Source organism: Archocentrus centrarchus, chromosome 22, assembly GCF_007364275.1.
Source record: "Archocentrus centrarchus isolate MPI-CPG fArcCen1 chromosome 22, fArcCen1, whole genome shotgun sequence".
In the NCBI taxonomy this organism is placed as follows: domain Eukaryota; kingdom Metazoa; phylum Chordata; class Actinopteri; order Cichliformes; family Cichlidae; genus Archocentrus; species Archocentrus centrarchus.
In genome coordinates this window covers 24,501,120-24,528,279 of record NC_044367.1, presented here as the reverse complement: position 1 = coordinate 24,528,279, position 27,160 = coordinate 24,501,120, and the positions used below count along the sequence as shown (strand labels likewise).

The following is a 27,160-nucleotide window of genomic DNA, read 5'->3' as shown; positions in this document are numbered from 1 at the left end:
TAAGCAGCATGGAGAAAATTGTAGGGAAAACAGGTTCCTCTACATTATAGTTTGAGCTGCCCTGAACAGTGAATGACTGAGCCTTTAAGAGGTGGCAAAAGTGCTGAAAAGCAAAGGGATGCCTTTTATTTATGTAACACAGAAAAGCAAGAGTCATTGTACTGCTACTTGCCTACGTTGAACAAATAAAATTCCCTTTTTACTTACTTATTCTGCATATATATATAACAAATTTAAAAGTTTTACTTTGCATATGGGATGTTTGGTTGGTTGGAAATGCTGCATAATTTTTATTTTACTTGCAGAGTTTTTTTTTTTACACTATTAAAGCTAAATAAGTCTCATGTTACATCTCATTCATTTTCGTGATTTTTGTGAAACTAACATGTTTTTTTTAAGGGTTTGTGTGTCAGATTGCTGACACACAAAGAATGAACTTTTGTCCAAAATTAACCACCTAATTTCCTCATTCACTGCTTTCTAATTAGTGGACACGCTGGTTTACTCTATATTTGTCATAAATTGAGATTTTGGACAACTAATTATTGTTCTGGTGCACAGTAGCTAGTTTTGAAAAAAAATTATACATTGATGGGCTGATGTTCACTGCTCAGTATTGGCCCATCACATTTGTATTGGTTTTGGCATATATGGTATCCCAGTCTTGAGAAAATCTGTGGTATTGTGTCTGCTCTTAAGTTGAATAGATTAGTCAAGCTTGGACGCCCATCACTTGTTTTTCTGCAACTACTTCCAGGCATTTCATGTGAACATTTACTTAAGTAATGTTCTGTAGCACAAAGTATAAATACTGATAAATCTTGAGCCTTAGTTTTGCTTTTTAAAGTAAAATGAGTCCCTTGGCCAATTGTAAAATATTTATTACACAGTGAACAAGAATCAGAGTCCACACACAAAAATACCCACACATTAATAAATAAACACACACTTCTCAGCACCCTGGTTTCACGTTATATAATACCTCAGACAAAAGAAATAGATATGAGTCAGGAGCTGTCCAACAGGGATGTGAGAAGGAATTCAAAAAGAGGAAGAATTCTGTCACAAGAATGTACTTGGTCTGTTCAGCTATACAGAAAAGTGTACTGCCTAAATTCCAGCCAGTGCTACCACAACACCTCTGAATTTCATTCCTGCTCTTAAGGGGAAATTCCAGTTTAATTCCACCTAGCGTGCTTCCTTAGTATCATTCTAGTTTTGTGCTCTTCAGCTTTTGGGTAAATAAGTTTGCACATAATTGGAGCAACCTGCTGGCTGGCCTGTTCATCCACACATGCTAGTTTGTTTACATCCGTGAGGGTGTGGATGGCTTTCCATTTAGTGTGTTTCTACTTCAGAGTTAGTTGGATACCATTTTATCAAAAGACACATGGAGATTTTCCAAGTTTTGCATCAGAAAGGCTCTTTGCATCAAATATGAGAGCAGGAAACACTACTAGTTTGCTGAGTTGTGTTGTGTTACGTGTTGTTCTGCATTTTCGGCTTCCACGTGATTTGGCTCCTCTTCTGTAGACTTTAGTCCTTCACTAATCCAGAATTGGAAGGACTTTGACACTGACCACATTCATTGACACACACATAACAAAGAATATGCTGTGATGGGGCCAGCATGCAAGTTTTCTCATATTTATAGACTCCGCATGTCCCTGAATTGCCACAACAAAGACTGTAAAGTTAACATGATCCTTGTAGCCATATTATTTTGAAGTATGCCAGGTTGAAATAAACCAGAATTCCCCTTAGTATGACACTTGGACTAGATGCAAAGGTGAAACCTGAGGTCTTGATGTGTTTACAGTGGTATAGGGTTCTCATGTACGCACACTGAGATTATACCTTAATCTTTTGGATGTTCTTGTCTAGACATAAAGACTGTGGTTGATATTTTAACTTAAAGAGGGATTTGGTTATAATGCAGCACCCAGGTTCTGTGACAGCTTTTGGGTACTACCGCTCTGCAGGAAGGTTCAACTTTTGAAGAACTTTCACTTCCCACACTGATCACAGCTGCAGGGTCATGAACTTAGCTACGCAAAATGCATTGTGGTTAACAGTGTATGGATGCAACGATCGTGTTGTTGACTTTGTTGATGTGCTGTGCAAAATCTCCAATCCCCCCCCTACCCCACCTGAGGTGCGAGCATTGAGGACTTTAATACCTGAGTCTTGGTGTATTTTTAGTTTCAGCTAAGGCTGTGAGTGAGAAGAGCAGAGAAGAGAACAGGAGGCTCCCACGCATAACGCACAACCCATCCATCTGGCCTCAGCCTTATCATTCCATCACAACCTGCTGGTGAAACACAGCCTCCTCCTACACGCACACACAAACTTTCTCTCACGCACACATGCATTCGCACAGGCTCGGGCACTCATATATACGCATTAGTGTTCATTTTCGCAAGCAAACACATTATTCAGTTGATCTTAGCAACACACAGGCTGCATTATGTGTAGCCAGCAGCAACAACAGAGCTATACAGCTCATTACCAAACAGCTACAGATTGTCAGTGAGTTCATCGAGCCTTCACTGCCTTTAACAAACACAAACAAGAACATTTGTATGTTCGCACTCGAGTTTAGACCAGGAGCGTTTTTGTGTTGAAGCTGGCAGTTATAATTGAAATAGTTTGTGCCAATACTAAAAATATTTATATACAAACGTACTCATGGACATGCCAAAGGATCAAAACAGGAACTTTCCAATGAAACCTAGCCTAATGATATCATCTTAGTGCTATGTTTTTTTTTTTTTTTGTATTTTAATTTGCCCCAGATTGGGTGGCATGGTGGTGCAGTGGTTAACACAGGAACCTCACCTCATTTGAACCTCATGGCTGGGTCTTTTCTGTGTTTGTGTACTCTGCCTTCCTCCCCACAGTCCAAAAAGCATATGTGTAGGCCGTGGATGTGAGGTAGCTGACGTGTGTGGAGTGTATAAAATAAAGCACAATATGAATGTATATGTAAAATGTGATTTGTAGTCTAAAGTGGTAAGGAAGACTAGAAAAGCGCCATATAAATGTGAGTATGTATGCTTAACGGATATAGAAGGACATACCTATCATGATTTCACCATTTAGTTTGTGAAGTCCGATTCTGAAGCCTCGAGGTGAGTGTTTTTGCCGCTGTCATCCTGGTGTTTTGAAACAGGATGTGATGAATGAGTCGCGGCTCTGACTGTGAGGCAGACATCACAAGTTTGTTGGCCAATGAGCAACTTTTGCACTGAGTGTTTTACTCTGTATGACCTGAAATAAGTGTCCATAAATGCATTGTGCTTATTGAGGTCTGCTTCCTATAGACTTCTAAATGTTTTAGTGTGAACTGTGACGGGTAATAATAGATAATGATCCTATCTGCAAGAATGAAGGGCAAATATCCTAAGTCTTTGTGTAGTGTTAAACAACAATATGGCTGGTTGGCAGAACTTCCTTATTAGAAGCATTTAGATTAAGTTTTTATGTGCAAGAAGTCCCCCCTTGCCCCCTTTTTTCCTGGCACATTCCTGTGTACTTAATAATAAAGTGTGGGGAGGGTGCAAGAGCTTGAGACAGAAATATGTCAAATTCAAGAGTAAGAAATAATAATTGTTATTCCCAGTGGAGACATTAGCTGTGCTATTTGTGTTGTGTCTTTCTTGGAGGGTTTACGGGCTCTGCCTGGCATGGTCCCCTTGCTCTGCCGGGTCGGCCGGCCCACCATTTATCCCCACAACTATTTTTAAAAGGGCTGGAATTCTATCAAAACAGTAACTTTCTGCTCAATCCTTTTAAAGCTCAGAGCAGTGCTGCTTGTTTTCTGTTCCACATGCCTAGTGATGAGATAGTTATGAGGAGAGGAACATTGGAGGGAGGGGAGTGGATTGAAAATGGAGCAGTGAGGTTGTGACGTGAGACTTCTAATAGTTCGGGTTATTCCTTTCTGCTTTTAGCTCCTTTCAGGTTAACATCACTGCATTCCTGACTGTTGGATCCACGTGGCTTTTTATAGGGTGATAAAGAATGGAAGCGGGCGAGGGGAGAACGACCGCTCTGTCAGCGGCAGGTTGGGTAAATAAAAGGGAGAAGAATAGAATGTGCAGAAATGGAGCTCTTATAAAACGCCTGCCTCCTGCTTCTCTGCAACTTCAACCCGTTTCAGTTCTTTGTATTTTGCAGGAGTTGCTATGCGACCAGCCATAACCCACAGGCTGGATTACACTATAGCAAAGATAAAGAGCCATCTAATAGATACATGACAACTCATACTGATAAGCCTGACTGGAAAGATACTCCTATCAGCTCTGGAAGACATTTCTTTAAGGATGTTAATAACTGCAGTGAAGTGTAGCCTACTATATATCAGAGAGTGCTAAAGAAACTGCCTGTATAATCTATAATTACTCAGAGTGATTGTTACAAAAATAAACGTTCCCTTTAATTTAAGTGAGGCCAACACTACATTAGTTATCTGAAAGGGCTTCAGATATATGGAGGACCAAAGCTGCCAAAATCGTGAATGAAAAGGTGTATAAATAAAACAAAACAAAAACATGTATGATATTAAATGCACCAAATAAAATATTAAAAATAACTGTGAGGTGATTGTAACGCCTTACAGGCCTGGAGGCTTCTCATCCCCTCCCCCCCGGCTGCTGGATGTCCCTACGTGAAATCGGTTGCAAAGAGGGTGCTGCCCAAACAGCCTCTTCATGATTGTATTTGTTGCTAGCGGTCTGCTGCAGTTGCCCATAATTTGCACGGGAAGTGCCAGCTTGTCTGCAAATTACTCGCCAGGTGGTGTTGAAACCTGAAAAAATGTGACACAATCTGGAAAGAGAGAATGTTCGCCTTCATGGTAAAAGTTGCGCCTTATTTCTGCAACCAGTGAACAACTGTGACAATCTGTTAGCAACCAAAGCAATCGCAAGGAGGTTTTTGGTGCAGCAACCTTTTTGCAAATAATTTCATCTACATCCATACAAATAAACTAACTCAGATGCAGTTAAGTTAAAACTGTTGATGCAGCTTTTACACTTCTCCAGAGATTCACCACTTATTTTTAGTTCATAAAAAGCTGCTTCCACCGTCTTACAGAGTCTTGTTTGCATTTTCAGCTCAAAGGAAAAGTCGAGCACCTGTATTATCCTTGGCGTCATCGGCGTCTGTTCCACAAAAACTTTAAAATTGGTCATAACTCGAGAAAGATGTGATCAAATTCACATCATAGATGCATCTACTAAAAATGTCTGACCAATTTAAATCTTGAAAACCTTGACTTGAAGGTAAAGGTCAGGGGTCAAGTTCCACCAAAACTTTACTGTTGGCCATAACTCAAGTACAATCTCACCTAGGATGCTCAAATTCACACCATAGATGCAAACTGTTCAGACTATACCCATCAAACTTCACACTTGTTCACTGACGTCACTATAACAGCACTTTGACACCCCCACCCCACCGGCTCAGCGGTGCTCTTGTTTTGGTTTATTTGTTGTTGTTTTTTTTGTTTTTTTACAGTAATTGAAGTAAATTGAAAGAGTGGTTTGCAGTTATTTCTCTTGTGTAACGTCAATGCACTAAATGACTTATTGTGCAGGACCTTTGGGGTTTCTGCTAATCCTGCTGTCCTCAAATTTCTCTAAATGTGGTTCAGGGAAGCATTTTGAAGTGGACTGGCATAATTTGCAAATGAAATTTAAAAAAAAAAAAAACAACAACAAATGTGCTTCCACCAACATAATATCAATCCCTCACTGTGGAGCCTCTCGTCATCACCAGGGCAACATTTATTTGTACCACCCCCACATTTGATTCATCTTGTTTAAAGGAGGGCTACAGAAATGACAAGGATAAGAAAAATATATCACCATGAGGTCCAGTTTGTAGATGGGGAATGTTTGCTACGTGCCTGCAGCCAGTCCAAGCGTTACCAGTGTTTACTTTGCATTTCTCGTGGCAACTGTCAGCGAACGGCTTTTGTCAACTTTTTCATGTCCAAAGTTGGAAATCTGTAAAACTGAATTCCATCTGCATTTGATCTTTTACGGTGTGGATGCTTTGGTGTAGCGCTTTCTCTGCTCGCCCTTGTGCTTTGGTGGTTTCACTTTGACAATATGTGACAGATCACTGGTGGTTCTTTTCTGAACTGCTGACTGACTCTTGCATTCTGCTTGCTTTGATAATATATTGTGCATGTTTCCTTTCATTGCATTGGGCAGAAAACAGGATGCATCTCATGTATATACGCCGCACATGTGGCCTGCTCAAGCATGTGTCCACCTCTCCAAGAGACGGCAGAAGGCAGAGCTGTACTGCATGTTTAACTGTAGATTATAGGCATGAGGCCCTGTAAGTCACTTCACGATGCTTGCTGTGGTTTTGTGGTCTGTTCTCCTGCCTTTGAAGATGACTTCAGCTGTGCAGACAGTCCTCCAAATGGTCGCACTTGATTTGTTACCAGAAATGGATTTCAGCATGCATGCTGGGGTGACTGCAGTTATCATAAAAGTATGCAGATGTAAGAAAATAACATGTTTTATTACAGTTTTTTTTTAAAAGAATTAAACTTACCTTGTGACAGATGAACAACTGAATAATAGCTGTATCTCCACTGAGGCTCTCGGGATCCGATGCCACAGATTAGCATTACTGACTGCTCTCTAGTTAGCGATGGTGGGCTTTAATCTGCTCTGCAGCCTCTGTGAGCTTGCTGTGGCCTTCCAGTAGGGGTGCGGGAAATTTTCGATTCTTAGATGCATCTCGATGTGCAACGTGGACGATTCAGAATCGATTCACAAATGACAACAATCGATTGTCTAGACGTTAACTCTTAACTGAGAACGTAATGAGCGGAACATAAAGAGCAGAACTCAGAAAAGCGGAGGTGTTGCACCCGGACAGTCTGTGCTGCGCTAACAAAAAATAAAAATCAGCAGATATTTCCTCTGATATCCAAGTTGGCCAAGAGATATTTGTGTATTCCTGGCACTAGTGTTTCTGCAGAGAGAGTGTTTTCTACGGCAGGAGACATTGTAACAGCCCAGCGCAGCACACTTGCATCTGAACATGTAGACCAACTCCTGTTCTTACATAAGAACTTGCACATTAGCACTCGTTAGCTAAGTACATTTGCATTACCACACACTGACCAGATGTCACTGTGGTCTATTTTGCATTTTTTTTTTTTGTATGACTTTAATTATTGTTTAGCTTTAACATTATAGTATGCTGTAAAAAATCTGGGTGCAAAGCCCTCCACAGAGTATATCTTTAATGCAGCCATAAGACGTGACCCAGTGTTTGACTCTCCAGTCTGCAGATGTTAATTTAGATACATATTTTTTGGAGGCTGTTATTTTGATTTGGTATACAGCAAACTTTGTCTGAGGAATTTCATCCTCAATATTTAGTCTGAAGTCTTGGAATCTTTATTTTTATATAAGGAAGGCGTTTAAGTTATTAGCTATTCAAAATATGCTGAAGTGTACAAGCATTATTTTTTTTATTAGAGCTGATGGCACAGAATTCTGAATTTGTGTATGAAAAGTTGTTTGTGATTTTGGTACAGTTCTGATTTTGGCTGAGGAGTTCTATTCCCAGGATATTGTTTTAAGTCAGAAATATTGGACTCTTTTTCTGTAAGTGCAGAGTTTTATGTTATTAGTTATTCAAAATAAGCTGAAGTCAACAAGCATTATTTTTGTGTGAGAGCTGCTAGCACATAATTCTACTCTTGTGTGGAAGTTGTGGTTTTGGTACCACATATTTGTTTGTTGTTTGCACATAATGTTGGTTAAGAGTTGGCATTTGCTGAAATCTGTTAATTTACTACAAACATGCTGCTAAAGGTGCACTTTTTTCAGTTTGTATTTCTTTGTTCAGTTCTCTGGAATGTGTGGCCTTGTACTTGCCATATTGCTTTCATTTGATTTAATATAAATATAAAATAAAATGGGAGTTTTAAAATGGAAATAAAATTGAAGTTAATTCATCATGGATTGCTACTACCAAGATGCATCAATAATCGTTTTATAATCGAATCGCAGTCCTCTGAATCGTAATCGAATCGAATCGTAGAGTGCTTGGAGATTCCCACCCCTACCTTCCAGTAAGAAGCTGTGGTCCTCACAACAATAAATGGTCAGCCAGCAGATAGAGAAGCATGAGAAAGGAATGGCAGGAGCTAGCTGCTAAGCAATGACCAGACTTTTAGAATTAAAGCAAGGAAATTGTCTACTAGTACCTCAACATCTAATGCATGAATGGCTGCCTTGCTAAGGAGCAAAACAAATCCTGTTTTCCGAGTATTGGGACACGCTCAACTCGGGAGTGACGTCACTCCCAGCTTCGACATCCAACTTGTGAGCCAAATTGAGCGCACCAAAAGTGCCAAGAAATGATGTTTAGTTACTCTGGAGATGTTTTTTCGAAACAAATCAGGAGTATAATTCCGCAAAATGTGCATGTACATACACATATAGCATTGTACCTGTAGCTTCTACGCATGGGCCATAGACTAAGCTTTAGAGATTTACCGTTTTGATCCTTAAAAGCATCAATCAGTCAAATTTTGAAATCAAGACTTGCATTCAGGTATCATCTGATTAACATGTGGTATATTTAAAATACTTTTGCTTTGTAATTTGTAGTTATCTCTTACTTATGTAGACAGTCACTATTTCCTGAAACAAATGTACAATGTGACATACAAAGGCAATATAAAAATATGCTTGGCTGTTGGTTTTTTGCTGTTGATTCATTGAGCTAATTTTGGACACTGCTCCTATGCATCCATTATGTGTTTTTCATTGTTTCTCACCGCCTGCCGAATGCAGAGCTGCAGTAGCAGCAGTAACGGTGCCTCAGAGGAAATGACTTGCACACAGGGACTGGCTTCATGACACAGTGAAATTATCTGCCAGCCCTGGGGTGGGGTGGATCATTTCCTGTATTGCCATGCTCGTGCATGTGTGCGTGTAGGTGTATGTTCACACACACACACACACATACACACGCCCGGCAAACCCTCTCCACCCCCCTGTGCTTGTATTTTTTTTTCCCTTAAATAGTAGTTTTGTGCAAGGTTAGTCCTTTAATGGGGAAGTGAAGTTGAGTTGATGAAACAGAGTGCGTAACTTGCTCGATGTGAGCCGACCTCATCCGAGCGCAGAACGATGGAGGGAGCAGGAGGACGGGCAGATAAGACTGAAAGGCTGCAGCAGAGAAAGAGATGAGCAAAAGGTGGAGGAGACTACAGCGGAAGTGATGAAACTGATTCTATCACAACGCCCAACAGTGTGATAATGGAAGAACAGAAAGGAAAGTGTCAAGCATGTAGCGCAAAGAAAGCGATCCCAGCACTGCGTCGGGTTCTCGTGTTCTCATTTGGCTCGGTCCAGCAGTTTGAACAGCTCCTCATTGACCGTTGAGGAATGCATAGCTGACAAAAGTTGATAGATGACTTCCTTACTGTTACACACTGTAACGATTAGAGGTTAGCAACAGTCTGTCCTTTGCTTATTTAATGGTTTCCCTGCGTTGCCCTGGGTCAGACTTATGAAATGTTCTGAATGCCATGAATAGTCGGCTGAGCTGACATGCTGCAGTCCAGTTGCCAGCCTTTGTTGCACTCAGTGTAGCAGCACCTGTAACAGGACAACACACATCACATTAATCATATAGATGCAATTCTATGAAATTGAAGACTTCTTTTGTGAAAGGTAATCAGATGTCAGAAACACAACTGAAATACAGCTGTGTGTAATATTGTACTCACCAGTGTTTAGTTTGAGGTAAATACTCATCAGCTGCTTTGTTTGTTGCTTGCCACACATATTTCAGGCATGTCTATGAATCAGGCTGTGTGTGTGTGTGTGTGTGTGTGAGCGAGTGTGTCTCAAAAGTTAATGTTCTGCACTTTTACAATGGGTTTCTCATTCATCTGGTCACACACTTAAATACCTTTTAGTGTTAGAGCTGCCACACAGTATACCCACGTGATGCCAGCAGGGGGCAACTCCTCTTGTTGCAAACAAAAGTCTGGTTGTATAGAGGTCTGTGGGAAAAACTACCCTAAGCTCCCTTACTGTATGACATTAGTAAACACTTTCCTAACGGTCTCCGAAGCTAGTTTCAAGTCTTACCGAATATAGCATGATGAGTTGGTCTCTCTAATTATCCAGGGAACAACCACTCTGAGGTTCTCAACAGCCTTCCTCAACCGATCAGGTCAGCTGAGACAGTGGCTTTTTTTTTTTTTTTTAAGTTTGATTTTTCTTCAACATCTTCTGTTTGCTTTAATTTACTCTGGGCATATATCCTTCACTTTTGGCTATTGTTCACACCATCACACAATATGCATATAAGAACATACAGTTAAGAAGAGGAGACCACCCTATTTTGTTTGACTAGATGCACCCTTTAAACAATGTCTGACAGCCTTTCTTCCTCTCAATAAGCCCTTTTCTGCCGAGAACCTGCATCAAAGAGGGTCTACCTGGTCAGCTCGTGTCAGGATAGAAATCTGGGTGGCCAGGTTATGGTTAAAGTGTTCCACCAACACAAATAGTCCATTGCATAGAAGTTTCCCTGGTCAGTGGTAGGGAAAGGGCCAGGGATGTCCACCCCTATCTGTTTCATAGGAGCCCCCCACCTGACACTGTTGCAAGAGGGCATGTGAGCATTGTGATAGTCCCTTCTGGGCAGTGCAAGCATCACACCGATGAACATAGAGCTCTACGTCTTGGCAACACCCTGGCCAGTAGAACCGGGACTGAAGTTTGCGTAGTCTTGGTGACTCCGAAGTGACTTGCCCCCACTGAACCACGAACCAGCTGTTGAACCTTATTACATAGCTGTTGAAGCACCAAAAGTTGGAAAACATCATGGTGGCCCCCAGGGGCCTGCCAACGGCAATGGAGACCATCCCAGCTTGTGAGGTTGGACCACTGGAAATAGAAAGCCTTGGTCTCTGGGTCCAGTGCTGATACTTTTGGTCACGCTCATCTTTGGCCAGCTTCAACCCAATTCTGAATCTGGATGAGGACAGGGTCTTGATTCTGGTCATGCTGAAGCTGCTGGGAATACATGGCCTCCAGCCCATCAGCACCTGCTGTGGGTGACTAAACCTGAACGGTGCTGCAATGGCCATCTGGAACAGTTTTATCATTGTGACTGGTCTGCAGTCATTTGAGTTGGTGCCCTCCAACAAAGGCCTGGAGAACAAGCTCTTCCTGTGCTGCAGCATCAAAGGTGAGATACCCTCGGGGTGCATAAAGGTGGAGGTCTGCGGCATAAAGTTCTCTCAATCCTCCTTGTGGGGCTGGCAAGTTTGGCAAGCACGCTAACACTGTGCTTCCAAGGGGGTCATTAACCCTGCGCTATCGTAACTCATAGTCTAACATCTGTTGTCCACCACAACAACAACTGTAAGTCAAAACAACACTGCAACATTGGTGGGAATAAACTGTAACATAACAGGTACAGTAAACACAAATTCCTTAAACTCAAAAACAAACTCAGTGTTCCAGAGGCATGATGGGAGATTACATCTAGCCAGTCCCAACAAGTCACACTATGTTGGGATGTGTAAAGCACTCTTTAACTGTGTTTTATGTGCTATATTATCATTATTGCTATTATTATTATTATTATTATAAATACTGTGAAGGTGCCATATGTCATGAGTGGTAAATGCAGTTCTGAATCTGTGACTATAGTGTGTGTGTGTGTGTGTGTGTGTGTGTGTGTGTGTGTGAGAGAGAGACTTCATCTCTCTTAGACCAACAGTTTTCAAAAGGTTATAGAAACGGCGTGTTCATCATTTGTTAACAGATGAATATCAGAGGATCGAGTAGGCAGCTGCTGATGGAAAAATGAGTCATTGGTCCACAGTTGCTCTCACTGTCTCTCTTGAGGAACACAGCTTTCAGTTAAAACCATTTTCTTTGAATGTAGTTGCCGTTTGTGTATCCAGCCAGTCAAGTTGAGCACTGTGGTGTTGAATGAAATGCTGAGGGGAAGTTGGCCGCTTTCATTCAGAGTTGCTGACTTGCACTGATGTGGAACTGTTTTCGTTCTGTGCAGTGGTGAGAAAATAGACAGAAAATAAATTGTCCTTAAAAAGGCAGTCAGTGGTCTGTAATGTTGAATTTCAATGTTTGTCTTGTTTTAAAGTAGTCTGGTCTTTATGGGATGGAAGTTGATGGAAATTATTTTTTTTATGTTATTTAATTGACAGAGGCTTTTCAGTTAGGATGGATGGACACGTGCTCATCAGCTCCTCGTCAGCTCATGTGGGGTCCCTCTGGGGTCCGTTTTGATTTTTTCTGTGTGAGGTTTGCATGTTTGCATGGGTTTTCTCTGGGTCCAAAGACATGCAGTTAATGGGGTTAGGTGATTCTGTATTGGCTGTAGGTGGGAATGTGAATGTGAACGGTTGTCTGTCTCTCTGTGTTAGCCTTACGACAAGCTGGTGACCTGTCCAAGGTGTTCCCTGCCTCTGATGGCATCTGGGATTGGCTCCAGCTGCCCCTGCAGCCCTGAAAAGGATAAGCAGAAGTGGGTGGGTGAATGGATGGATCCCATAGGTTTAGTCAAAGCTGTGCAGATGATTTGCACATTTATGGGAGACAAAACCATGACTTCTATGAAGGCCATACTGGACTGCCTGAAAGACACTAATACTGTATGTGGACAGCATGAAATGAGACAACAGAAGCTTTCAGAAGCCCCTGACCTCAACACCTGTGGTACGCCCGCTGAAAGATGTGATATGAACACCCATGGTGGGCGGGTAGGTGTCCAGACGGCATCCATTGAAGTGTCCGCTAAATAACTCAAGAACCTACACTTACCAAACTTCAATAGATAGATTATGACCAACACAAGATTGGAATTGTATATCGGGTCACTGGGGTCAAGGTCACTGTTGCCAATAACTGGGTGGCAACAAACATTAATAATACAATTAATACAGTGTGATGGGCATTGACCAAGACAATGTTTGAACAAAGAATCTCCAACAGTCTTTGAATGGTTAAAAATAGTTCAGGAAACCTGTGAAATGGAACGTGACCTCCCCTTTGAGACTTCAAACTATAAATTGTAGAAAATGCTGGGAAAATGTCATATCTGTGAAATTATGTGCTTTCATTTTTTTTTATTTGTTTGTTGAACTCTGTTCACTTCATTTACATATGTTTTCTTTTTTTTTATAGAACAGTTCTCTGGAGTAATCTACCCACAGATGTGACTCATAAGGTCTTTTTAAATATAATTGACAATAGACGAAAGAACTGTCGACCTTTTGTGCAGAAATATAATCCATTCCTTTACTTTTTTGACATCTTAGGGTTTCGCTCTACCACGTATGCCTCATCTGTTATTGTGCGATTAATTGGTTTTGTTTTTTATTGAAAATAAATTTTAAAAAGAGAGAAGGTCGTTCATGGCTTCACCTCTCTAATCTTTTATCCTTGTACTGTCCCAGTAGATCACTGAGGTCTGCTGAGCTGATGCTGCTAGTTCAGGGGTCTCAAACCTGCAGCTCTTTTGCCTATCTCCAGTGACTGACAATGCTTGGATTGGCCAGTTGCATTTGTGGTGTTCCAAGCACCAGTGTTGCCAACAGGGAAATTGCAGAGTGCTCACTGGTGGACAAACAGGGTTTCTCCCATCTCGTCTTTATTTTTATTAATTTTTATTTTATCGGCTGTTATAAATGCTAATACCAACATATTGACAAATAGCTAACATCGACTGACAAATCGGATTAAGAAATTTTTGTTCATCCTTGTTTTGATTCTTCACATGCTCAAATTGTAAAAATTTGTAGCATATACATATAAAAAAAATGTGCATGGCATCCTGTGTCTGTTACCTGGTGCCTTGTTGTCTTAATTTTGCTGAACCTCACTTGTGGTGGATGTCTGCATATAAATGGCATATATGCATAAATAGCTAGTTGTGAGTACTCAGCTTTAGATTCAAAATCCAAGACCGGCCACCTACCCGTGCCCCCGCGAGCAGAACGTGTGAGAGACCCTCACAGCAAAGGAGACGGGAGCCCCGCGCAGACCGGGCAGTGCGCTCGGCAGCCAGTAACGATTCTTTTGCAGGTTCACCGACAGAAATCTTGTTAGGACTTTTACTTCCTTTAGTTAGGCGCCATTGTTTCGACACAAAACAAGGCTAGACTCACCTTCAACTGTTTACAATCTGATCACCACCAGCAAAAGCCGGCTCCTCAGTGCAGCCAGAAAATGCTTGAAGTCACATGGTCCAATCTTGCATTCTGATTGGTTCTAGGGACATAGAGGGATTTATGGGCAATGGGAAGAGGCGTTTGATAATGCAGACTAGTCAGAGACGAGTATTTAATGGGTTATGATGTGACAGAATTGATTGGCGTATAGTACCTGTGGCATTACTGTTCTGGGGGCCGGATGGAAAGCTCTGGCGAGCCGGATGTGGCCTACGGGCCGCCAGTTGACATTCCCTGATGTAGGCATTAAAAGGGTCTATTAAATCTGTTTTTGTTTTTTTAAAACTTTTACTGTTTTTTTTTTTTAATTGTATTTTTATTGACATTCAGCATCCAGAAAATTAATATACATCTATTTCCAACCATATTGCCATGTATCTGTCTGAATGTCCCATTTTTTGGGGGAAAGTAATGATAGAATTGAAGTTAAAAAAACCACAGAACTACAAAAAAGGTAATAGTACAATGAACTATCAAGAACATGAACGCTTGAGGAGAGGGGGTGGTTGTTTTTGTGAATCATGCATTAAATAAAGTTAAAACTTTTACTGTTTTTATGTTCTTTATTCACTATAAACATGAGCTACTTTTAATCTGATTAATTTGTGCAAAAATACGTAATAGTTTTCATTATTGTAGCTCAGTAATTTCATAAATGCAACAAAAACAGGGTATTGTTGTAAATGAAGTAGAACTTTAAAGTACCAAATATAAGAAAGAAACATACTTAATACAGATTTTTTTTTTTAATTGCTCTTTTGATAGTAAAGTTTGCCAATTCTTATCCTAGCTGCTTCAAGCTCCACATTTTTTTTTTTACTTTTAAACCAGACTTTTCATATTTTTAATGTTTATGATTCAGATTTCTTTTTATCGTCCCAGTGTAGTGATGATAAAAGGGTAAAAGATAAAGTCAGCGTTTCCTGAATCAGGCTGAATGACTCATATCTCAGTAAAAACCTGATGACTGGCAAACTATGGAAATTTCAAGTAGACTTTGTATTTTGACACCTAATCTGTGAATGATAGCACGTCACATCATCTGCATCATGCGTGAGAATCAGTGCTGATGAAAATAGACTTACTGGCTGCGCGTGATTAGTTGTCTCGTTTTATGCAAAATGCGTTGAGCTGCAGTGTGACGTGGCATTTTACCGTCCATGTGCTGTTTATGATGGCTTGATGTGTTTTGCAACAGCATAGTGACTAATGTTTCCATAGAGGTGACAGCTGATGAGTCAGCAAGTTTGAAACTGCTGTTCCTGAGAGGAGGAAGGACGGACAACATGCTGCCATATCCTGGAACCCATTGTTAATCCTCCAGACAATCATGTGACCCTCTCCAGATATTTAAAAACTTATTAGTGCCTTTGCACTATCTCTTGATTTTGACTTATTTAACAGTGCAGTGCCACACCTTCCTACAAAGCATTTCCATTTGATGCTGTGCAGTGTTTTTATATATCCTGGATCTTATTGTTGATGGTGTTTTTTACTCTTTCTTTGCAGGACTCCATCAATGCGCTGGTCTTGGATTTGGACTACCCTGCTCTACGAAAGAACAAAAACATTGAGACCTTCTTAAACAGATGTGAGTAGTTTTGTCTGAAATAACTAGAAGGTGAGGAACCCAGTCATTAGGGAAGGACTGATGTAGGGCAACTCGATTATCAAACATTCCTCAGTTATCAAGGACTGTCAAAAATCATAAAATCATTTTGGTCAACATTGAGATCACAATTATTTAATATGATTAGGCCCTAGTCAAACAGGCCTCTAGATCAGTTGCCCGCTGTCTGGCAACCATCCCTTGCTTGGGAAAAATATGCATTCCCTGACTGATTGTGAATGGTTGCTGGCAGTTACCAGATGAAATTGATTGCTAAATCCCCAGTCCTACAGGCCTAGAGACTGGCAAGTGACCCCATAATAAATGCTAGTCGCTACAGAAAAAATGTGTTTTCCCAACCAGTTGGTTAGTGGTTGCATGAGGCTGTTTGCTGTCACAGAGTAAAATTGGTACTGAGGTATATGGTACTGCACCAGAAACATCTTTATCATGTGGAATTGCCGCAGTTGCCCATAGTTTGTATAGCAGACACTGATCTGTCTACAAACACGAGCTACTCATTAAGCAGTTGTGAAACTTGCAAACTGGAAATCAAGACCATTCGCTATCAAATTAAAAGTTGCACTTTTTGAAACTTGCTGGTTGAAGCAGTAAGGCAGAACTTTTACTTTGAAGGCAAACATTCAGTTTCTGGTTTGCGCTGCGCTTTTTTTTCATGTTTTACTACCTCTGTAATTAATAATCAACCAAAGCAGTCACAAGGAGGTTTTTGGTGCAGAATACTCTTTGTGACCAATTTCACCAAGCAACCACTTGACACCTAGTTGGGGAATACACATTTTAAACTAGCAGCCGTAAGTTGCTTTACTTTAGTAAAGAAAGAGTGTCTGAAAAATAATAAAATTGTCTTTTTATTTTGGTGGATCACTTAAACTTTAATTATATTTCACCTAAATAAAATAACTACACAAATAAATGTAAAACTTAACCTACCACAGCCTGGTGGGAACAAATTTTGACTTTCATTGCAGGGCTGAAGTAAGGAAAAGGATGTGCCGTACACAGATGCTGCAGTAGTTTTGTTTGGACCATAAAATATGTTCACAGCGCAACAGAGCATTCTCCCACGTTTGTGTCCTTTGGTTTCCATGTCCAGACGAGGACCAGCGTACACTCACACGTAAAGGATCAGTTCACAAAACCAAGTGGAAATGCAGGCCCGTTTGTAAGCATTTTGCTGGTTCATTGAAATTGACACCAGCACTGGCACGAGCACCCGGTACCTTGGCAGTGGAAACGTACAAAGTGTGTCTCTCAGCTGGTTTGGGCGTACCTCAGCCCCCACACAGAAGAGCTAGTGGAGGTGGCTGAGATGAGAAAGCTGCCATAGTTTTCACTGTGGATGTGCCTTAAATGTGCCTTTGTTTTAGTGGCCAGTAAGGGACCGTGTGTTTGTATAAAAGTCTATGAGAAAATGGTCCCCGGCTTGTTTGCTCAATAAACACTTTCCTAGTTTATGAGTTTATGTTCACAGTTGCCCGTTTCAAGCTTTATTTACCACAACATTATGTTCATTTTTTTAAATGAAAGTACCCGTTAGAGTCAAAATGGACAATGAAATAGGATTTACTTCATGGTGGGACTACTGTGTGATTGATAACCTGTTACTGTGTGAACCAATGAGGGAACTAGTGTAGTAACGTAGCTATGTCCATCTTTTATATACAGTCTACGTGGAAGTCTGAGCATCTCTGCTTAGATTGTTGGTGCATGACCTGGATAAACAGTAGAAAATGGATGGATGGATAAATACATAGAGGATGTTTACCGTAATAATTTCTTTGTATTCACAACACTAATGCACGTTCATTTCCTCTGTCCGGTCAATAAACTTTTACTTTAGATGAGAAGGTAATTGGGCAGATTCGAGACCTGCAGATGAAGTCTGAAGACTTCGACAGGGTCAAAGTGATTGGCCGAGGAGCGTTTGGTGAAGTGCAGCTGGTAAGTACCGATCATGTGAAAAGTTGACATTCACTTTTTTGGCTTTCATAGTGGCTCTGTTAAGTGGTATAATAATGGATTTTCTTGAAATACAATTTATTGTTGAAAATTGTATTTATATCTAATAATTTAAATCCATCTCATGGGACTATATACCAAAGTCTGGAGAAATCAAAGAAGATTTTCATTGTGGACCCTGCTTGGTTGTAACTTGCTACTCCATAGGTGCTTTGCAGAAATTTGCAAGTTAGTGACTACATGTTGTAGCTGTGTACTGCCACTTTAGAGCAGTGGCAAAAAGTGAAGTATGGAAGTAAAATTGAGTATTAAAAACAATGAAAACTGTCCAGAGCAGCAGCCATTAATGGGTTTCTTTCCTGTTCAAGACAGATTTTGAGCCATTGCTGCCATTACCAACACCTGGTTTACTTTTTGAATGACTGCACGCAAGTGCACACCCATAGCCTCTGCTGCTTGGATTGCTATAATCGTGGTGGTTAGCACTGTTGCCTCACAGCAAGAAGGTTCATGGTTTGAATTTCCTCTATGGGTGGGTCCTTTCTGTGTGGAGTTTGCATGTTCTCCCTGTGCCTATTTTCTCAAGTACTCTGGGTTTCTCCCACAGTCCAAAGACGTGCATGTTACGTTATTGGTGATTCTGAATTGGCCATGAATGTGAGGTGGATAAAGTGCTTGAAGTGCGGTTAATTGTGGCTTGTATTCTAAAGCGCTTTGAGTGGTTGGTAAAGTGCTTTATGGGCGCCAGGGTGGTTCAGCGGATGAGCAAGCGACCAGCTATGCGGCCAGGTTTGCGTCCTGACCTGTGCCCATTTACTGCGTGTCTTCCCCTATCTTTCTCTCTCTCTCTCTGTCTCCCTGCTTTCCTGTCTCTCTTCACTGTACACTATCGAATAAAGCCGCAAAAGGTCAAAAAATAATTAAAAAAAGAAAAGTGCTGTTCATTTCCTTAATCCTTTTCTCTGCACAGCCAAAGAGCTTTGCAAACCGATACCATAAACCAGTCGTCTACCTCAACTGGTTATATTGAAGTGAGTGGAGACTGAGCACCGGGAGCCAACAACCAAAAACACAAATTATGAAATGCAGTGGTGTCATATAAATGCATGGAGAGTTGACGAGTGGAAATTTAGAGGTTTCCTAGCAGCTTGAGCCTATTTCAGCATTACTAAAGGATGTTTCAGGGGTCACCTGATCCAGCCCTACCTGTGAGCTTTATCAAAAAGGAAAGTTTTAAAGGAAGTTTGAATCTTTAAAGTAGAACGGGTGTCTCTCTCTCTCGCTCCTGAACTCTAACTTTGAGCTGGTTCTGCAAGAGAAACCTGATAGCTGAAGGCTCTGCCCCCATTCTACTTTAAAAACTGCAAACCACAACTAAGCCTGCACTCTGAAAAAATCGAGATTAATTGCATTGTAATTCTGAAAGTGGTACTGCATCTTTGACCATGCAAAGAATCTGCACTCACGAGTCATCTATTATGATTGTAATTTAATCTATTCCATCCACATTTCTTCCCGCACGCTGGTCAAACAGTTCCCATCGAGTAACATTAGACTTTGGGGAATCTCTTAACTTTTGTTTCTTTAAATATCTGGTTCTCTCTGTTGTTCAGGTCAGACATAAAGCCTCACAGAAGGTCTACGCCATGAAGCTGCTGAGCAAGTTTGAGATGATCAAGCGCTCGGACTCTGCATTCTTCTGGGAGGAGAGGGACATCATGGCCTTTGCCAACAGTCCCTGGGTTGTGCAGGTACAGCATTTATGTCGCTGATCAGCTGCTAAATAGCTTTCTTGTGCATTAATGGGTATATTCACTAGATGTGTTTTACCATTTGGATGAAATGCTTTTTCTGCAAAGTAAGTTGTTTTAAATGTTAACTTATTAAACCTAAAAATTGTTTTTAGTTGTGCTGTGCCTTCCAAGATGACCACTACCTCTACATGGTGATGGAGTACATGCCAGGAGGCGACCTGGTTAACCTCACCAGCACCTATGATGTACCAGAGAAGTGGGCCAAGTTCTACACGGCCGAGGTGGTGATGGCCCTGGACGCCATTCACTCCATGGGCTTCATCCACCGCGACGTCAAGCCGGACAACATGCTGCTGGACAGACACGGACACCTGAAGCTGGCCGACTTTGGCACTTGCATGAAGATGGACTCAGTGAGTAAAAGTGTGAAACCTGAGCCCAGCAACATGCCGTTTGTGAGTTTGCGACCAGGTTACAAACACAAGAAACCCCAAACTAGAAGGCTTTGGTTTATTTGAGGAACTTCCAAATATCACCTGATGCCAGAAAAAGGTTTATATGATGGAAACAAGATGCACAGCATGAAATGCTGTGAAAGATTTATTTGATAGTACAAGTACAGGGCTGCCTGGATGGAGTATGCATCAGACAGCACAGATGAAGCTCACTTGCTGCTCCATCTCACGATTGCCTGCCCTTTTCCTAAGTGGACTCAAGGGGAATTTGCACAAACTTGACACACAAAGCTGGCAGGTTAAAGACCGATCTGACTGCGTCGGACCTTTTCATTCTCACGTGCCGCTCCTTGGGTAATATCTTGACAGGCTCTGGGCTTTTTTCTGGACTGTAATGATTCTGAGGTGCTTGTTGTGATGTGGTGACGATCAGTTAATGAAGCATACTCTAAATGACTGAAATATTTTTGTGATAAACCAGCTTGGTGGAGCAGCTCTGTATAAATAATGTGACTTAAAAGGCTGAAAACTATTCACTCTTACATTTGTCAAAAATATTTTGGCAAAGAAAGCTTTAGATACTCTTTCCCCTCCATTTTTTAGTGTTCTGTTACAATGGTAGAGTCTCATAATAAAAAATGCAGTTTGAAAATAATGATGTCAGTGTATGCATGGGTAATCACTGTGTTATTCTTATGTGGACATCTCAGGCACACAGTGAGTGCAGCAGCTCCACCCCCTGCTGTTCAAATCTGGGTTTTTTTGGCAGTTAGTCAGGAGAAAGTTGGCTTAAAGAGAGAGAGGAAGGGGCTAAAATGACTTGTTTTAGGCAAAACCGTGAGTCATGCAAAGCTACTCTAGTAGAGTCCAAGAATAAAAAAAACAGGTCTGGAGTTCAGCATAATAGGTCCACTTTAAAAACTAAGCTGTTATAGTCAGATCTGCTCAGCTCGAAGGTTTAGATTTTAGTACTCTCTTAAGTTTGGACTGACATCTGTCAGTTTCCTTTAGATGAGGCCCATAGACCTATATGAAACTATTATATTAAAGCCTACCTGTAAAGTACTGAGCTTTAATGAATTCTGGATTTGTGTTGCAGACTGGCATGGTGCACTGTGATACAGCAGTTGGGACTCCAGACTACATCTCTCCAGAGGTGCTCAAGTCCCAGGGAGGAGATGGCTATTATGGGAGAGAATGCGACTGGTGGTCCGTCGGGGTATTCATTTACGAGATGCTCGTCGGTCAGTGAACATTTCATCAAGTCACTTGTTTACCTTGTATGCGCTGATGTTTCTGCCCCTGAAAGAATACCGCTGTAGGAGGTTTAGCAGTTTATTTCTGTATCGCTTCCTTGCTGTTAGGTGACACGCCATTCTACGCTGACTCCCTGGTGGGAACCTACAGTAAGATCATGGACCACAAGAACTCCCTCAATTTCCCAGATGATGTGGAGATCTCCAACGATGCCAAGAACATCATCTGTGCCTTCCTGACTGACAGGTATGAAACTTACATGAAGAAGATGCCAGGTTTGACATTTTGGAAAGAACACCTATTTATTTTCTTGCAGAGAGTAACGGGGGGGAAACTCGATAGCACTCATGTCATGTCTCAGGCTCTTCCTTTTATGCTCATCTGTCTGTCAGCCCACAAACCACTTAGTCTTTCATGTTTTTTTTTTTTTAAATAGAAATCTAAGCTGTACTAGTTTTTTTTTCATGCTGGTGTCAGAAGTAAGCACAGGGTTTCTTTTTTTTTCTTTTTGGTGTGGCAGTACTCAGACATTCCATAACATGTTGATACAACTGCACACTTATGCTTATCAGGGTGTTTGTGTCTCTTAATATTTAAGGCTATGAGGGTTTGTATGTCTTAGATAATTCACTTCCAGTCACCTTGGTGCTGCTGAGTTAAGGACAAAAGGCTGATTCAGACGACTCATTCACTGCTTTTGTTTTGAGGGAGGTGCGATTAGGCAGAAACGGCGTGGAGGAAATCAAGCGACACCCGTTCTTCAAAAATGACCAGTGGACCTTCGACACCATCAGAGACAGTTAGTATACAAACTTTGTTCTGCTCCCTATAATTGATAACATGTTGGGGTTGTTTCCCAGTACTGTGTGTGTGTGTGTGTGTTTTTTTTTAAGCACCAGTGTTTGGTGGTTGGATAAGTGCATGCACAGAGCATGTAAGTATTTTATTTGCGGAGTACTTTGTGACAAATAAATAACAGAGAACTGTGCAGAGCTGAATGCAATCTCCGCCTTCTTGGACTGCAGCTGGTAGTTCTTGTTCTGCTCTGCAGCCTCGGGGAGCTTGACGTAGCGGCACATGAACCAGCTTTCCACCTCCTGCAGGTTCTGGCTCGCTGCAGATCTCCAGAGGAGGACAGCTGTCGCCAGCTGAAGTCCAAGATGGTCGAATTGGAGTCTATCTGTCTGCGAGACACAGCAGCTTAATTATATAAAGGGCTGACAATGACCTGGCCGGCGTGCCAGCAGTCAGGAAATGCCAGGACTAGCTGGTTAACAGCAACTGAACTTTCAAAATATGAGCAAGGGGATTTTCTACTACTAAATGGATAGTAGGGGGGAGCCGTTCTCTCAGATACATAAAGATAAAAATACACAAATACAAAAATATCCCTCGATGGTGTGTGGGAAACACTAAATACAGTAAAAATGGCTGTGGAATAAACTGTAGAGCACTCAAACTCAGCTACCAACAAACCCTGTCTTCCCAAAACCATTAAATTTAAATTTAACTTAATGCTAAATTACTGTAACTGCACATTCATACTTTCTTCTAAAAACATATTTCACCTTTTCTTCCACTTCAGTCTGCATTCAAAGTTGTTTACCTCATGGCTATCCAGTATGGGCACAACAGATCCTTTTTTTTTTTTTTTTTTTTTTTTTTTTTTTTATCCATACCTGCCAGAAATGCATCATGTACACAAAATGATTAATTCTTAACTGTAATTCAAGAGAGGATCAGAATTTGTGACCAAATATAAAACAGGACTCCCGCGGATCGGTAAAAAATCCTGTTTTTTTTGTTTTTCTTCTTCTTTTGGTTGCATTGTGTCGGGCCAACAAAGACCACTGTTGAAAAAGTTAACCCAGTACTGAGAAATCCGGGTAACCAGACGTGCAAAGCTTCAGCAGGAATTTCTTCAGAACAGCAGCTGAATCAGAAAACACATTAAAATGATTTAATAGACTGACATATTTTTACACAGTACTTCCTTTTTCCACCAATTCACTCTCACCTGTTTCCCGTCTCTCTCGCTCGCTCTCTTCTCAGCGGTCGCCCCCGTGGTCCCCGAGCTGAGCAGTGACATAGACACCAGCAACTTTGATGAGATCGAAGACGACAAAGGCGATGTAGAAACCTTCCCCACACCCAAGGCATTTGTTGGAAATCAGTTACCCTTTGTTGGCTTCACCTACTTCAAAGAAGACCAGTAAATCCCCCACGTCTCTTCATTTCTCATGATTTTAAGGACCTCAGTGGTTCTACATACACAAAAGACAATTTATAGATTTATTTTTGGCTGTAGTGTCCTTGACCTTGTGTTGATTCTATTCATTTCCTTCTTCAGGTTATTAAATGCTTCCAACAACTCAGTGGCTCATGAGAATTCAAAAGGAGAGGTAAGTACTTTGACTCCCACACACACTAGCTTCCAGGTGCACCTTGAGCGACTGCAGTAATACCGGCCAAAGCGTTTCAGGAAATAAATAAGTCTGGTATCAGTTTACATGACCACACAGAAACAGGCCTGTTGACATTGTCATCAGTCCAGCTTCACATTGTAAGACATGAAGGATTATGATGGAAATGACTCACAGGGGGATTTCTTCCCTGATCCCATGATTTATTTGTACTTTGTTAGAATTTCAGTGTTCTCAGCCGCACACAGAGACTTAAGCAGCTTTCAGTGTAAGTGGCAGAGCTGAACACTAATCTGGAGAACTTTTATTGACTTCAGTCCTAAAAGACTGCCGCCCGTTACAATCAGCAGCCAGTCTGGAGGAAGGAGGACCACAAAGCCTGTGTTTTGTTTTCAAACCTTTTTATTGATCAATTGGTGTATAGAACTTAAGAGATTAAAGGTATAATTAGCAACATTTCAGTATTGACCTTCAAGTGACCAAGTGGGGTCATTTATAACCCCAGGTGATATTTGTAAATGCAAAAAATTGTTAACTGCCATAACTTTGTCACTAAAACTTTTCATAGTTTGGTTTTACAGAAATTGGCCCCCACCGTTGTTTTTTTTTTTTTTTTTTACATTTTATAGACTGTTAACTTATCTGTTGGTAAATACTTCACAATTATGTATCTTATTTTGACAATCATACTTTCCAAATATATTAATATATTTAATTTTTCTGCACAAAATGTTTAAATTTGCACACCTACAAAGAAATGAAAGCAGAAACGTGGATGTAGCAATGAATGAAAAAACCTTGACTGCGAGGACTTAAATGAGAGTACTGTACTGCAATCATAATTCACTGAAACATGCCTTATATTAAGTTTCTAAATAAACTTTTTTCCAAAATTTAAAAAGTTCAAAGTTGAAAACGGTAATTATAATGAATTACACCAGAACACTGTAGAATCGGTCATAGTGAAAGGAGAGATTATAGGTGTGATAAACACAAATAGACCCATTCAAAAAAAGTCTATAAAAAAAAATTATTTTTTTTTTAAATGTCACTGCCATCATCTCCCAAACATCTGTTTACAGTCGCTGTAGTTGCCCTCGCAAATCACAGCGCGAGCCTAAAGTGACATCACAGCTGTGCTTTGGTGTCGTTTTGATTTGGCGTGCACCTCTTGATTATTTTATTTCATTTTGTAAAATTATGAATGCATTTTTTTGTAACACAGTGCAGCTTTTGCTGGCATTTCAATAATATATTAGTAGAGCAGTTTAGAGTTTTCCCGGTTATACAGACGGAGACGCTGCAACATTTTGGAAAAGAAAACAATCTTGGCTACATAGTAATCAGTTCTCAGCCAGTAGGATGATAGCAAAGTTTAACTAGCTGTTGATGTTATTTATGTTACATGTCTTGTTACCTTGTGTGTGTATTAAATTGTCATTTTTAGAGTGCAGATCATATGTTGCCACTAAGTTGAAGTGTTTTGTCCTTTTTTTTCCCCAGTCAGCAGCACTGCAGAAGAAACTTCGCCACCTAGAGGTGCAGATGAATAATGACAAGCAGGTCAAAGATGATCTAGAGCAAAAATACAGGTGTGTGATCTGTAAGGAACATTGTATATCAGTAATAATAGTTGCATCATGTTGCTGCACGTATTTGCTTATGCACAGTGGCCACATCTGTAAAACATTCATAAATGTGTATTATTCTGCAGGACCACCACCGCTCGTCTAGAAAAACTCTCCAAAGAACTTGAGGAAGAGGTAAGTTAATCACACAGAAACATCCAATTACCTGAATATTTCTGTGTCTGTCCTGCTTCAGTATCTGCTGGTACATGACCCCTCTGGGATTTTATAAGTTCTTTCTTCCTCACCCACTTTAATGGGCTTTCCCCAAAAACTCTATTATTTCAGCCAGAATAATGATTCTTATTATCCACACTTGTCCACTTTCCGGTTGAATACCGGCATCTCGTATCCAGGGAGGTTCAGCTGGAGCACCTGCCGAATTCTAATGGCCACATTAAAATGTCTATTGTGATTGAATTTGCGTTGAGGCCCGTTTGGATTCTGGGGAATAATTTCTAATAAAGTGAATTATGGAATTGCAGCAGCATGAAACCATCCTCGCAGGAGATGTTGAACAAAGGCCTTTATGATTAATTTTTAGGTGAGCAGCAGAAAGAACCTGGAGTCGAGTCTGAGGCAGCTGGAGAGGGAGAAGGCTCTGCTGCAGCACAAGAGCCTGGAGAGCCACCGCAAGGCAGAGAGCGAGGCCGACAGGAAGCGCTGTCTGGAAAATGAAGGTGACACGAGACACACTGGATTCTGCATTAAATCATTCGAGATTTCCTTTTTTTTTTTTTTTTTTTTTTTTTTTTGCATAGAAAGTTGAACACTTATTGAGCACTTACTAACTGAAATTTACTACATTGCACAATAAAATATGTTTTCTTTCACTTAAATTGCAACGCAAGGACTAAAAAGTGTTTATTAAATGGTGGGTAATTTGATGGTAAAGCTTTTGAGTCAAAAATTGCAGCAGTTTTATTTGTAGTTTTGTAGTTTATTTGTATAACACAGGCAGGCTATTGCAATTTAAGGTGCTAAAAACTGTATCAAGAGGCCAACTGCACGAATTGTTAAAGCTTTTCAACTTAAGTAAAAAAATGAGGGTGAATAAAATGGATTTTAAAAAAAAAATGGAATAAAATTTGCCAACAGAGATGCAAAGTGAGAGACTAAAAGGGACGACACACAGGATTCAGGATTCAGAGTGAGTCCTGTAAAAAGCAAATTCCTGCTTCTTGCATGAAGTCAGAAACTTCTTACATTTTCTGTTGGCTTTCTAATAAATTCATTGTGACTTCACTGACTGAGATAAAGTGGATGATGCTGCCATCACCTGGACAAAGTCACTGTTAGAAAACATTTCATCAGGTCTACTCGCTTCTTAGTTGTCCTTGAAATCTCAATGTTTAATTACCATTCACATTCCATTTTAACAGTAGTGCGGTGTGTTTTAAAAAAAATGTTAATGAGCTTTTCCAGCTTTAAATTGAGACTTTACTTTTTGAAACACTTCACCATCACGATTGTCTTTATTCTTCTGATCTGTGCAGTCAACAGCCTCCGAGACCAGCTGGATGACATGAAGAAGCGAAACCAAAACTCACACATTTCCAATGAGAAGAACATTCACCTGCAGAAACAGGTCAGTTATATACCTGCCATGTACATTCATACATAAATAGATGTCAAATCAAATACATAAACAATTGCAGTAAAACTAAAATTTGATTTGGATTCAACCAGACTCAAAACATCACTGTGATGATGGCAAGTAACTTTCTCTGACTCAGGAAGACCTTTTAAAGGGAAAATATTGAGATTCATGTACATCTTCCTCTG

General features: G+C 40.6%; 1 protein-coding gene across 1 annotated transcript in view; it reads left to right on the top strand.

Annotated features, from left to right (window-relative positions):
* rock2a (rho-associated, coiled-coil containing protein kinase 2a) overlaps positions 1-27,160 on the top strand; it is a 46,147-nt gene that overhangs the window by 6,377 nt on the left and 12,610 nt on the right. The window contains exons 2-14 of the mRNA XM_030718948.1: positions 15,776-15,857; positions 17,740-17,840; positions 19,472-19,609; positions 19,765-20,025; positions 21,167-21,311; positions 21,432-21,570; positions 22,032-22,123; positions 23,377-23,536; positions 23,675-23,726; positions 25,251-25,339; positions 25,462-25,510; positions 25,920-26,055; positions 26,872-26,963. Coding sequence (XP_030574808.1) covers positions 15,776-15,857; positions 17,740-17,840; positions 19,472-19,609; positions 19,765-20,025; positions 21,167-21,311; positions 21,432-21,570; positions 22,032-22,123; positions 23,377-23,536; positions 23,675-23,726; positions 25,251-25,339; positions 25,462-25,510; positions 25,920-26,055; positions 26,872-26,963 — 1,536 coding nt within the window. The remainder of the gene's footprint in view (positions 1-15,775; positions 15,858-17,739; positions 17,841-19,471; positions 19,610-19,764; positions 20,026-21,166; positions 21,312-21,431; positions 21,571-22,031; positions 22,124-23,376; positions 23,537-23,674; positions 23,727-25,250; positions 25,340-25,461; positions 25,511-25,919; positions 26,056-26,871; positions 26,964-27,160) is intronic.